Source organism: Anastrepha obliqua, chromosome 3, assembly GCF_027943255.1.
Source record: "Anastrepha obliqua isolate idAnaObli1 chromosome 3, idAnaObli1_1.0, whole genome shotgun sequence".
In the NCBI taxonomy this organism is placed as follows: domain Eukaryota; kingdom Metazoa; phylum Arthropoda; class Insecta; order Diptera; family Tephritidae; genus Anastrepha; species Anastrepha obliqua.
This window is the reverse complement of record NC_072894.1, coordinates 96,219,604-96,233,455: the sequence shown is the minus strand read 5'-3', so window position 1 is coordinate 96,233,455 and position 13,852 is coordinate 96,219,604. Positions and strand designations below refer to the sequence as shown.

The 13,852-nt window shown below is 36.7% G+C and overlaps 1 protein-coding gene across 1 annotated transcript; it reads left to right on the top strand.

Annotated features, from left to right (window-relative positions):
• The first annotated feature begins 1,894 nt into the window (after nucleotides 1–1,894).
• On the top strand, nucleotides 1,895–8,306 carry LOC129241258 (uncharacterized). Its single transcript, XM_054877502.1, has 3 exons — nucleotides 1,895–2,640; nucleotides 4,608–4,809; nucleotides 7,714–8,306. The coding sequence occupies exons 1-3, from the start codon at nucleotides 1,976–1,978 to the stop codon at nucleotides 7,993–7,995; spliced, it is 1,149 nt and encodes a 382-aa protein (XP_054733477.1). The 5' UTR covers nucleotides 1,895–1,975; the 3' UTR covers nucleotides 7,996–8,306.
• Nucleotides 8,307–13,852: the final 5,546 nt, after the last annotated feature.

The window sequence follows — 13,852 nt, the reverse complement described above, 5'->3', positions numbered from 1 at the left end:
TTTATAACCTTTTAAAGTTCAAAAAATGAGCAAAAAAAAATTTTTTTTGCAAATTGTTGCATAACTTTTGAAAAAAATTTATAAAAAAAAATCTGTCACGGGAAAACTTAACCAGGGCAACTCTGAAGACAACGCATATCTAATTTTTGCTTTCTGATTACCCAGGTGGAAAAACCGTGACCAAAATGGAGACCTGTTTCGTTTGGAGGTGGACGTCTTCAGCGCCATTTCAAGGTCGCGGGTGTTAATTTTTTTCAAAGTCAAAACCATTTTTTAAAAGCCAAGACATGTACCTTTAAAATAAAAAAAAAAAAATTTTTAAATATTCACAGTATTTGTCACAATCAATCCCCAAAAAAACCCTTCATTTCAGGGCCTCGAGACCAGAAGACCCCCTTAATTAAAAATTAAAATCTATGCAGAGAGGCGTTTATTTAATGAGATTGACTTCACATTTGAACCTCTCTCACAAGTAGAAAATCACGGAAAATTACTAAGCAAACGAAATTTAAATCTAATATGCGTAGTAGACACGGGCTCTACCTTGAGATAAATACATCTACTTCTGTTATTAACCACAGATACATAGATACAGAAGGTAGTGACAGGCTCATCACCTACCCTTCCAGAAAGCAAAAATCGATTAACGAAACTAACGCAAGACTGAGTCTTGCTCCCGAGTGGAGTGAACAAGGAAAAAAAACATACAATCAGAAATAAAATAAACTTCTTGATGATGAACGAAGATCTCAAGGATCCTCGAATATTCATACAACTCCACGTTTTATCAACCAATGGACTATGGATACGTGAAAATAACTTTTCCAGTTCCTTCGAGAGAATTATCGGAAGAAACAAAATGCATTTCAAGTTCGTTTAGAGATGAAGTTCTAAGTGAAGCACACAAATGTCTCAAAATTTTCTAGCAATTTCCCTACAGGTCAACAATACCAGAATTAAATCCCTCTTAGTGAGCTGCAAGTTGTTTTCAATGAAACTGCCTCCCCATAGAGTAGTAAAGATTAATCTTCTCACTGAATCGGCTTAATAATTGTGAGTTAATTGGTGGACTTCCGTAGCTGAATAGGTTTTTGCGGTAGTGCCAATTTATTGATTTTGGGATATCGAAACCCGCTGAGGACACGAAACATCAAAATTAAAAGTTTTTCTAATAGCAATCGCCTCACGGCAGCCAATTGCAAACCTAAGATTGCATTTCTGCCATGAAAAATCTTCTCATAAAGAAACACATGCTGTTCGAAAGCGGCATTAAACTGTACGTCCCTCCAATTGTGGAGAAGAGGAGCTCGGTCAGAAGCCCATGAAAGGATATACGTTACAATCACGTCCATCTATATTTATTTGTGGACCTCAGTGAGAAAACCTATATAATTTACAACAATGGATGTCGCGCTAAATATCCTCAAATGCTGCTCGCACAAATACAATGACGTTTCAAGAAATGGAACCCATTAAGCGGTATAGAGAAAATTTAATTAAGACACAGTTTTAAGCACTAAATTCTTCATTCTTTAACACCCTGTATTGACAAATAAAATCGAAAAACACCTATCTGGCTTTGATTTTTTGAAAGTCATTTTTGAATAATTTTTTTGATTTGCATTTTTTCGAAAATTGAAAATTCACATCAAAACTGAAACTGACTTGAACGATTTCAGTCAGTTGCTCAGTCAGTTATTCCCCTCCGTACCACTCGGCAACTAAGGCGTGTGCATATAAATGTAAAAAAAAAACACATTTCGGCCAATAACATAGGAACTGCAACACAAAGAGCGAAAACGATTGAAGACAAACAGAAAAACCACGGAATTTCACAAAAAAAAAATTATATAAAAAACCAAAAATAAAAAATAAAAAATTAAAAACAAAAAAATTAATTCAAATCGACTTAATCCACGTTATAAAGGGGCAACCACCACGATTCGTCGCAACTCCTCTCTAAGTCATATATAAAATGTCCTTTGCTGCATTGCTATATCGTCAATTTGATTTACCCTTGGAAAACGTATCCGATAATATACAAAAGCAAGAAGTACAAGAGCAGCCTTCAACATCACAACGGCAAACAGATCGACAGCAACATTCACCAACACCAAAACCTGACGAAATTGCAACACAGCTGCTGCCACACATCCCCTTTCCACCTCCAGTAAAATCATTCCATACCAGCTGTAGCGGTCATACACTTTTCCCACAACCAATTCCACACTCCGCCAAGTCAGCACGTCCCAGTGCAGCCAACCAGCATTCCAGCAAGCGCGAACCGCCACAAGCAAAACACGCCGGCCCTAATACGCTCAGCTACAATCTCGTGCAACAGATTATCCAAACCGTAGGTGAACTTGAAAATACTCTACTTGACGATCAACAAAACGATTTCAATTTGCGTATGGCCTACGAGCGTCAATCGGAGAAGCTGAAGAGTCTGTGTCAGTCGTTGGATAATGAAAAGGAGCGCAATGTGCGGCTGATGGAATTGATACGTGGCGTTGATCTCTCAACTACGACCGACGATGAGACACTGGACGAGAATGCGCTTTCACGCTGTGCCGCAACAGAACGTTGGTCGCGCTCATCGAAAGTCTATGAATCGATAAGTCCGTTGTTGATGCAGCAGAGGTAGATATGTGAAAATGATGAGGTGACACTGAAAATATTTAGTTGACTAGAAGGTAGAAGACATATTTGGTAGACACTAAATTACATGAGGAAATAGTTTTAATTTGTGACCGAGAAGACTTTTCCTCTGAATGGGAAATGAAAGCGCAAAGCGATGATTTGGGCTGAACTTATTGCCCATTCTGGTCTCACTGAGGCTATACGAAACGAATTTCTAGATTTACTGGATTTATTAAGCTTGTAAACAATGTCTAGATCTAATAATAGCTGGATCATCTAGGTAGCAATCAGTGGTTTATTCTAGAGCATTAACTCCAGTTACTCTTTCTTTACACTGCTCACCGATAAACTCCATCGAGCTATTGAACCATCTGCATTAATATTTTCTCAAAGGACTTCTTCTGAAGCCATGCTTCTTCTTCTTGATTGCCGCGATAACCGCTTTGCGATTTTGGCCGAGTTTAACAAAACGCATCAGTCATTTCTTTCGCCGCGCTAACAGGTTGGATACGCCAAGTGAAACCAAGTCCTCCACCTGATTTTTCAAACGCAGAGGAGGTCTTCCTCTTCCTTCCTCTGTTACTACCAGTAAGTAGTTAGTTAGTTACCACTGAATATTTTCAGAGCCGAAGCGCTCTCATCTATTCGAACTACATTACCCAACCAACCCTCTGGATCTCTATTCGCTCCACTATGTCTATGTCGTCCTAAAGCTCATACAGCTGATTCCCTTGCCTACAAACTGGCTGTCCTCAACGTGCAAAGGTTCAAGAATCTTCCGCAGAATCTTTCTCTCTAATACTCCGAGACCTACACAAGCTGCTGGTGCGAGTGTGATTATTCAGATAGCCAAAATGTATATATAAAAGAAGTTAGAAGTTTAAAACTTGAAGCTTTCATCACCAAATACCAGCAGATGTCAAAATACCTACAGCTGATAAGCGATAATCAGTAAGGTAATTCGACAATATCTATCGCTCTGTCTTTCACACCCCTTTCGATTGCTACTATTAGTTTGGGACCGAACGATTTCTCACAAATTCCATCTTCCGTCGAGAGATATCGAAAGAGTTTTCTTTTCCATGTTATACTCATACTCCTATGGAGCATCTAGCGTCTTCCAAGCCAAAGTATGAGCAGAGCTCAGCTTAGACAGAAACCTCCGGTATGGACGAATTGCAATTCTGAACGACAGTCAGACGGCACTCAAGGCATTGTCATTCTGTAAGGTTAAGTCCTCACTGGTCCTTGAGTGCATCGACCATTTTTCGACTTGTTAGGAACGCAGAATCGTACTCGGCTCATATGGATCCCAGGACACAGCGGCATAACTGGGAATGAAGTAGCGGATGCATTGGCTAGAGATGCTGCAGCCTCAACTAATAGAACCCAAGCACTTCTTTAGTATGGGACAGCACACCATCAAGAAGAAGCTTAGAAGTGAAGCTCCAAGGTTAAGAGATGTTAACTCACACTAAATTATGGGGTTACGTCAAGCGAAGCCTTCGCTGAGCGGAATAATCAAAAGAGGTTTAGATAACTTATAACCCTCTCATAGAATGAACTAAGAATGCTCAAGGGCATTCGCACAGGCCATTGCAGATTGCGCAGGATTGGGATAGGGGCCACAAACTCCTGTCGTTTCTGCGACCATTCCCCAAAGACTTCAGCACACCTTCTTCTCGAATGTAATGCTATAGCGCGAAGAAGGTTGAGACATCTCGGACGAAAAGAGGCACACACGCTGAGGCTAACCCACCGCTATCTTAAGTTTATTGAAGGAACTGAGTTTGTTTGAGCTGTTGTGATGAATAGAGGCCACAGAAAACCATAAGATCGGATTCATTCGTTCATTCATAAGTATTCATCTCCAGCTACCCACTCTACTATTAGCATCGAAACTTCCTCTTATTATTTTACATACTCTTATTAGGTATGTGAAACTCATAAACTCCTTCACTTTTCAGATATGATGAGCTCTGTACTTCATATAAACAGTGCCGGCGACAACTTGTGAAAAAGGAAAAACTTCTCAAAGTAAGTCGCTGTGAAACCGAAACAGCAAAAGCTCGCTACGACAATCTGCTCGACGAATATTGCATTGCCCAGAAACGATTTGAAGAGCTGTGTTTCATGTATTTGCAATTGCAGGCGAGAAAGAACTTGGAGGTGAGATCTAAAATATGTTTCGGTATATCATGTGCCTTCAATTACAAGCGCGACATGATATACCGAAATCTATACACAGTTTTTCGTTAAGTTATAAAAAAATTTACGTTAGCTTTTTCCTCGCGTAATGATCCGTCTTTCTCTGTACCTCAAGAGACATTTTAACTGCATGCTTGACTGGCATCAGGCTGAGCCTATCCTTTGGACCTCAAGTATTTATCATGCTAAGGGTGAAGATTAAGTTAGATTAGTTGTACTGCTTTTGAATAGGGTGCACAGTAATAATTTTTCAGTCATACCCAAAGATGCTCTAAAACAACGCAGCAGGGCTATGCCTAAAGTGTCCCAATCCTCGAAGAAGAGGTTCTCCGTAAATCTGAAGCACGAAAATCTTTAAGCAGTACTTCAAACTTGACTGCTTTGTGGCCAGTAGCCCGATCTGACATCGGTTTTTCTATGAGAGCCTCTTTTGAGAGCTTCAGTAAATGCTATCGTTTGCTGACTAAAGTAATTCCTTACAAAACATTTCGAGTTGACTGTCCACAAGTGAGGTGAGTTATGAAGAAGCAATGGTGCGTAGCAGCGATCGCCCTCGTCAGACAATAGTAAACCTCTGAGTGTATTTCTACCATGAAAAAACCCCTCATAAAAACCATTTGCCTTTCGGAGTTGGCTTCAAACTGTAGGTGCCTCCATTGGTGGAACAAATACGAGTAGGAGGAGCTCGGCCAAACACCTAATAGAAGTGTACGCACCAGTTTTTATTTTTTTTTTATCGTTCAGTGTGCCTTCACATGCTGGACATAAGTATATTGGATATGTCGGGGTCGATTCCAGCTAGGTAGGAACTTAACCAACTACAATACCCAGAACGGAGCTGGAGCAAAGTTATGCGCGTCTCACGAAGCAGTTGAAGCTCTTCGCCTGCAATAGTTGATGGTTGGACTCCGATAACGGCATTCAAGCGTCGAGAGTTTAGGAAGTTGTTTAGGGTCTCTCGATGAATGTCGTTTAATATGTGTATGTATGCTGTCCGATCCAGTAGTTGTAATTGTGTTTTATCCTGGATCTCGTCAGTGTAGTTGAAGAGATGCCTTCTGACGTGCTTGGCAGGTGGCTCAGGCTCTAGCAAATGTCTGCAGAGATTCTATGTACCTTCGGTAGCAATCCAGAAGAAATTGCTTGCCGTCTTATCTATTGCATACATATCAACTTGAAAAATGATACTGAGCCTGGGAAAATTTCTGAGAGAAGCCGTCCTTTCCATTTTTTATACGTTGGTAATGAAAAATTGCTACCTAGGTGCTCACAGTTTTGAAAGACTAAAACGCCTTTGAGCTACTCCTAAAATTCGCGAAAAGTACGCGCATCTTGAGTGATGTATATTTTCGCAAAAATAGGATTCTGATTTGTTATCACCAAAATGGTCTCTGGATGGCTTCGGCCAGCCAATATAACCTAACCTAAAAATTAGATGAATTTGCGACACAAAATGCTGCAGGAAACTCTTCGGAGGGACTACACCTCATACTTGTATTTGATTCCTTAGGCCTCTTAGAAAGTAGGGTATCTGTAGGAACCATATCGTTCTGGAACTTATTCGCAGGAATTGTTGAAAATTAATGCGGCTTATGAGCTCCTTCAAACTTGCACTTTGTTATACCAAAATTTAATAGGCTATAAAGCAACAATTTTTCTAAAAATTCTACGTAACAGTTTTGAGATTTGTATGAAAGTTTTTTCTGTATTTTTTTTTAATTTGGAACTTGGATTTATAAAGGTGAAGTCCAAAACAAACAATACTGAGCTAAAATAGAAACGAGAGAAGCTTTGTTCTGAAAACTTCCAGTTTATTTATTCAAAATAGTCCCCTCTGGCCTTGATACACTGTTTTGCGTGATCTAAAAGCTTTTGGAAAAAGTGTTTCAAGTCATTGACCGGAATCTCCCTCACGATGTCGTTACAAGCCTTTTGAATGGGCTCTACAGACGCGAAACGTCTTCTTTTCATGGCCAAATGCAATTTTCCTAATAGGTAGAAATCACAGAGAGCCACATCAGGCGAATACGGTGAGTGGTTGATGACTAAAGTGCGATTTCTAGTCAAAAAATCAGTCACAAGAGTGGATCGATGAGATGGTGAATTATCATGCAGTAAGCACCAGCTTCCGCCTTCACGGCATTCAGGGCAAAGTAGACGAGAGCGCTACAACCAACGCTTCAAAACGCCAGGATAAAAAATTGCATTGACGGTTTGGCCCATTGGCACGTACTCCTTGTGGACAATTCCCTGGGAATCGTAAAAACAAATGGGCATCGGCTTGATTTCTGACTTTTCCGAACGCGATTTTTTTGGATGGCGGCTCGTCTGGGGTTTTCCATTTGGCACTTTCACGCTTAGCTTCAGTTTATGTTGGAAATACCACGTTTCATCACCAGTTAGAATCTTGTAAAGAAAGTTTTCGTCTTTTCCGGCCTCTTTAATGAGGTCTTTTGATTGTTGAATTCTGATCAATTTTTGGTCCTAAGTTAACTTGTTCGAAAACCTTTTGCAAGCCCAAATGATCTATTAAAATGCAATAAATCGATGTTTAGGAGATATTCACCTCCAATTCTATGAATTTCAACGAAGATTTCGGTTAATTTTTCATAAATTTGTGAACAATTTTATGACGCCAGTCACCTTGTATATCGTTTTTGTAGTAGAATGTAGTAGTAGAATTTTATATTTTCATAAAAAAATTGAATTAAGATAAGTCAATAAGTCCCCTATGCTATAGTTATGAAACACACTGTACGAGTATATTGCTCCATGAAATTTCATAGACATTCTATGTAGTTTTCGTCACAACATTCTGTTAATCCCCTCTCTCTCTCTCTCTCTCTCACTCTCTCGCCCATCCAGATGCAACGCCTACGCGACGCGCTAAACACTGCCAGCGATTGTATTGTGAATGCGCAGCAACTAATCGACTGTTTGGACGAGGAGACGATAACTTTGTATATGAATCAAAATATCAACGACTTATGTGACGGGAGTGACAATAGCAACAAGACTAACGAGACCGACTGTATTACAGCATTTAAGCAAAATTTGGAGTTATTTGTGAAATCTTTGCGTCTCTGCCAGTGGATACAACAAAACACGCGTAGAATTGCCTTACATAAGAAAAATGAGCAACAGTGAATTCCTTATGAAAGTTCATGGCTTATTGGCAATTAGATTCATCGTTACATTTTTTTTTGTGCGCTTTTAATGTGTGTGTATAAATGCATAAATATTCATATAGGAAGTAACTGCGAATAAGATTTTGTGGAGCGAGAAAAAAACAAATTAGTTTACATGTATTTGTGCACATATAAATGAACAATAGAATACAATGCAATATTTTCATTGTACGCTTGATTATGTGAACGAAGAGTTTTTGATGTAACAAATACCTGCAGATATATTTTTTATAAATAAATACTTACAATACCCAAATTTTGCAGAAAGTATATTAAGAAAACGAATTTTTACTTATTTTTTCTTGATAACTTTTTTTTTATTTTTTTTTTTTTACTTTAAACTGGCATTTTAGTTTGCACTGGCTTTATGTCACATCAGTTACGTTTTCTCGTTTGCAGCTGCTCTCGTTTACAATTTCCTTGTAGTTTAGCTTAAAATATATATTTTTTTCTTATTATTATTTTTTTTTTTGTATTGCGTATTTTATAATAATTAATTTTGTATCATTTGATAAAACTTCTTTCTTAAATAAGTTGATCAATAGTTTATGGCCTATTTTACGTACATTAATGTCTTATAACATTTTTTTTTTGTTTTTGGTCTTGCTTTTCTTTCAATATGCATAGGTGCTCACTGAGGCCATAATTTATGTACGTTTAATATTTATTGGAAGCTTCGTCTTCATCAATTTGCACTACTTTCTTTTTCATTTATGCATAGCAAGCAAAATTTGTGTAGAAATTTACATAATTTTGCAGTCATTTGTAGAAAAAGGGTGCATTGGAGCTGAGCTGAGAATCGGATATATTCGTAATGCATACCAAAAAGGGTATTCACAAAACTTCATGGTGATAGTGAAGCTATAATAAAAAAATGGAGCATATGTTTAGGATGTGCTTTAAACAAGGTAATACAATTTTATGATTTTCTTTTATTTTTTGCTTAACTACAGTTTTAGCTGCCTACAAAATGTATTCTAACCTTCGCTTTTATACAAGTATTCCTTCGTCAAGTTGTCACTACATTTTTCGAGCAATGGGTTTGATGTAACTTTCGTCTGAAGTCTCAAAACTTTGAGGGGCTTCTTTCAAAAACGAACATTTAGTGCTTAGAAAGGCGTATAAATGTCATATATATTATTTTTCTACTAGTTTCTACTTTTTTGGTGGCTGCTGTAATCGAATAGGTTGGTGCGTGTTTACCATTCGGAACTCAGAGAAATATCTCGAATCTCTGTGAAACACCAAAATTAAGAAAATGTTTTTTCTAATAGCGGTCACCCCTCGGCAGGCAATGGCAAACCTCCGAATGTATTTCTGCCATAAAAAACTCTTCATAAAAAAAAAACATTTCCTGTTCGGAGTCGGCTTGAAACTGTAGATCCCTCCATTTGTGGAAGAACATCAAGAGGCAGGACACAAGTAGAAGGAGGAGCTCGGGCAAACACCCAAAAAGGGTGTTTTAGAAACTTAAAATTTTGAAAAAGTAAATAATAATTTCAAACTAAATATATGAGCCAAACTAAAGATAATGAACCAATGTAGGTTATTTACTCTTACATTCTCTAAAATTCCACTAAAAACATTTATGTAAATTTCCATATGCTTTACGAATGAGCAACATTTTCTTATATGCAAGAAATCAGCCAACACAACAAAATTCTAAAAAATCAGCGCGTCTCTTTAGCCACTTTGCTATACTAAAATTTAATGGGCAATAAAGCTACATGAGATTTAAAATATGAAAATTTAAATTTTCATGAAAATTAAAAAAAAAAAACAATTCTTAAGTTTTTAATGGACTATGTTTAAGTTCGTGCGGTTTTTTTTCGAAATTTGAAACTTTATTGACGTAAAATGGTTACAAATTTAATATTCAAAGTATTGTCCATCGCTTACTACTACTTTTTCCCATCTTTCTGGCAATTCACGGATTCCCTTTGTGAAAAATTCGGTCGGTTTTGCCGCAATCCACGAATCGATCCATTTTTTGACTTCATCGTAATTACGGAAGTGCTGGTCAGCCAGGCCATGTTGCATCGATCGGAAGAGATAGTAATCGGATGGCGCAAGGTCTGGACTATACGGCGGGTGGGGTAGGACATCCCATTTGAGCGTTTCTAAGTATGTTTTGACCACTTGTGCAACATGTGGCCGAGCATTGTCATGTTGCAAAATAACTTTGTCGTGTCTATCGGCGTATTGCGGCCGTTTTTCTCGCAGTGCTCGGCTCAAACGCATCAATTGTCGTCGGTAGACATCCCCCGTAATCGTTTCATTCGGTTTCAGTAGCTCATAATACACAACACCCAGCTGGTCCCACCAGATACACAGCATAACCTTCAGGCCATGAATATTCTGCGCCGACGTCGATGTTGAAGCATGGCCAGGGTATCCATACGTTGCCCGACGTTTTGGATTGTCGTAATGGACCCACTTTTCATCGCCAGTCACAATTCGATGCAAAAAACCCTTTCTTTTGTGCCGTTGAAGCAGTTGTTCGCATGCCATAAAACGGCGTTCAACGTCTCTTGGCTTCAATTCATACGGCACCCAATGGCCTACCTTTCGGATCATTCCCATGGCTTTTAAACGTTTGGAAATGGTTGATTGATCAACTCCCAAAGTTTTTGCAACCTCTTCTTGCGTTTGAGCCGGATCTTGATCGAGCAATTCCTCCAATTCGGTATCCATGAACTTTGGCGGCGCACCCTCGCGTTCTTCGTCTTCCAAGCCAAAATCACCACTTTTAAAGCGTGCAAACCACTTCTGGCACGTTCGCTCAGCTAGAGCATGCTCACCATAAACTTCCACCAAGATACGATGACTTTCGGCTGCTTTTTTCTTCATATTAAAATAATGAAGAAGAATTCCCCGCAAAAACACATTATTTGGCACGAAATTCGACATTTTCAAGTGTGGTAAAAATATTGTTGTTTACGCTTCAAATAAAAAACTTATACTGACGTTTGTGCCTTACGGCAGTAGCTCTCCAATGAATGTTTGGAAATGTGGATCGATGGAATAATAATCAAGTTACGCCATCTGTTGTAAAACCGCACGAACTTATCGATAGACCTATTATAAAAATTTAAAATTTTCAAAGTTGAATTCAAAGTTTGAAACTAAAATTTATCTAAATTTTTTACAATATGAAAATTTAAATTTTCAGGAAATTTTTTTAATTTTTTGTTTAGTTTTCATAAAATTTGAAATTTTTATGAAAATTTAAAAAAAAATTTTTTAGTTTTCATAAAGTCTGAAACTTGAATTTATTTGGTTTTCGTAGGAGAATAAGCAAAAAACATTTCTTCATAAAAAAAATATAAAAAAAAATAAATTGTCTGAATTTATCAATAGGTCCCTGTGCAATTTGAAATTTGAAATTTTTATGAAAATTTAAACAAATTTTTTTAGTTTTTATAAAGTTTGAAACTTGAATTTATCTGGATTTTTTACAATATAAAAATTTAAATTTTCATGAACATTTTTTTAGTTTTCATAAAATTTGAAAATTTTATAAAAATTTAAAACAAAAAATTTTAGTTTTTATAAAATTTGAAACTTGAATTTATCTGGACTTTTTACAATATGAAAATTAAAATTTTCATCAAAATTTTTTAATTTTTTTTTTAGTTTTTGTAAAATTTAAAAAAAAATTTTTTAATTTTCATTAAGTTTGAAACTTGAGTATATCTATTTGTACAATATGAAAATAAAAATTTTCAAAAAAAATTTTCTAAATTTTTTTTTTTTAGTTTTTATAAAATTTGAAATTTTTCTGAAAATTTTCGAAAACATTTTTTTATCATGAATTTATCTGGTTTTTTTAGGAGAATAAACTAAAACACATTTCATCTTAAAAAGATAATATTAAAAAACAGGAAACAAATAAATTGTCTGAACTTCTCAATATGAAAATTAAAATTTTCACAAGAATTTAAAAACAATTTTTTTTAGTTTTTTAAAATTTGAAATTTTTGCGAAATAAAAAAAAAGAAATTTTAGTTTTCATAAGGTTTGAAACCTAATTTATCTTGTTTTCGTAGGAGAATAAACAGAAAAATTTCTTCATAAAAAAAATATTAAAAATAAAGGAAAAAAAATAAACTGTCTGAACTTATCAATAGGTCCCTGTGCTAAAGTTATTTAATGCCCAAAATAATATCAGTATACTCATTGTTGTTGTTGTTGTTGTTATAGCAGCATAAAAATTCCCCATACATATACGGGGAATGCTGCTGAAGTGACAGTCCCTGGCCGAATAAACGGAGAACGATGCTGAAGTTACAGTCTCTGACCAGATATAAGTCCGGGTCGTTCCGGTTATGTAGAACCGACGGCCATGGAAACGATCAGTCCTACTCGTAATCGTCCGTAAAATCGCATTATTTAAAATCGCCAAATTTTTAAGAAATTACGCATAGGATCATGGCTGAGGGAGTACAGTAGGTTGCGTATGGCGGCTGTCAGTATATTTGACAAGTTGACGTATGAGCAGAAATTAGTTAAATTTATTTTTTTTTGTTTACCAGCAACTTTTTATCTCTCGATTCACTTTTCTATTATCTTCAATATTTAGCTTAACCTAACTTTCAATTTTTGTTTATGTCATAGTTCCCTCTCACAACGCAACTATCTATTGGGTTGGCAACTAAGTAATTGCGGATTTCACTCATAGATGGCTTCAGTTGAATTGTTAGGTTTGCAGACGTAGTAAAACACATTTTGTTATTTGATAGTTGGCAATACAGCTGCCAATCAGTAAAAAAAGTTTTTTGATCGGTTGCCTAGTTTTCGTTTGGCGTTCGTTGGAAAATGAAAAATCAAAAGGAAAATGTTCGTCATATTTTGCTTTATTACTTCCGCAAAGGGAAAACCGCCTCGCAAGCTCATAAAAAGTTATGTGCTGTTTATGGCGACGAAGCCTTAAAAGAACGGCAGTGGCAAAATTGGTTTGCAAAATTTCGTTCTGGTGATTTTTCACTCAAAGATGAAAAATGCTCTGGTCGTCCAGTTGAAGGCGATGACGCCCTAATCAAAGTAATAGTCGATTCGGATCGTCACAGTACAACACGTGAGATTGCAGAGAAGCTTTATGTATCACATTCATGCATTGAAAATCATTTAAAACGACTTGGCTATGTTCAAAAACTCGATACATGGGATTCTCACGAACTGAAAGAAACGCATTAACAGCTGCGATTTGCTAAAGAAACATAATGAAAATTACCCATTTTTAAAACGACTCATAATTGGCGATGAAAAATGGATTATTTACAACAATATTACCAGCGGAAAAGATCGTGGAGCAGGCCAGGTGAACCAAATCAAACAACATCAAAAGATGATATTCATCAAAAGAAGGTTTTTTTTATCAGTTTGGTAGGATTATAAAGGAACTATCTACTTTGAACTCTTACCACCCAACCGAACGATCATTGAACAACTAACGAAATTAAACAATGCAGTTGAAGAAAAGCGGCCCGAATTGACAAATCAAAAAATTATTGTTTTCCATCATGACAATGCAGGGCTACACACATCTTTGGCCACTCGGCAAAAATTATTGGAGATTTTTGTGTTGTTTTGCCACATCCACAATATAGTCCTGACTTTGCACCATCTGATTACTTTTTGTTTCGATCTTTACAAAACTCCTTGAATGGTAAAAATTTCAATAATGAGGATGATGTCGAATCGAACCTGATTCAGTTGTTCGCTAATAAAACCAGAAATTTTATGAATGTGGGATTATGACGCTGCCTGAAAGATGGCAAAACGTCATTACATCGGATTTCTCCGATTTGCTGAAG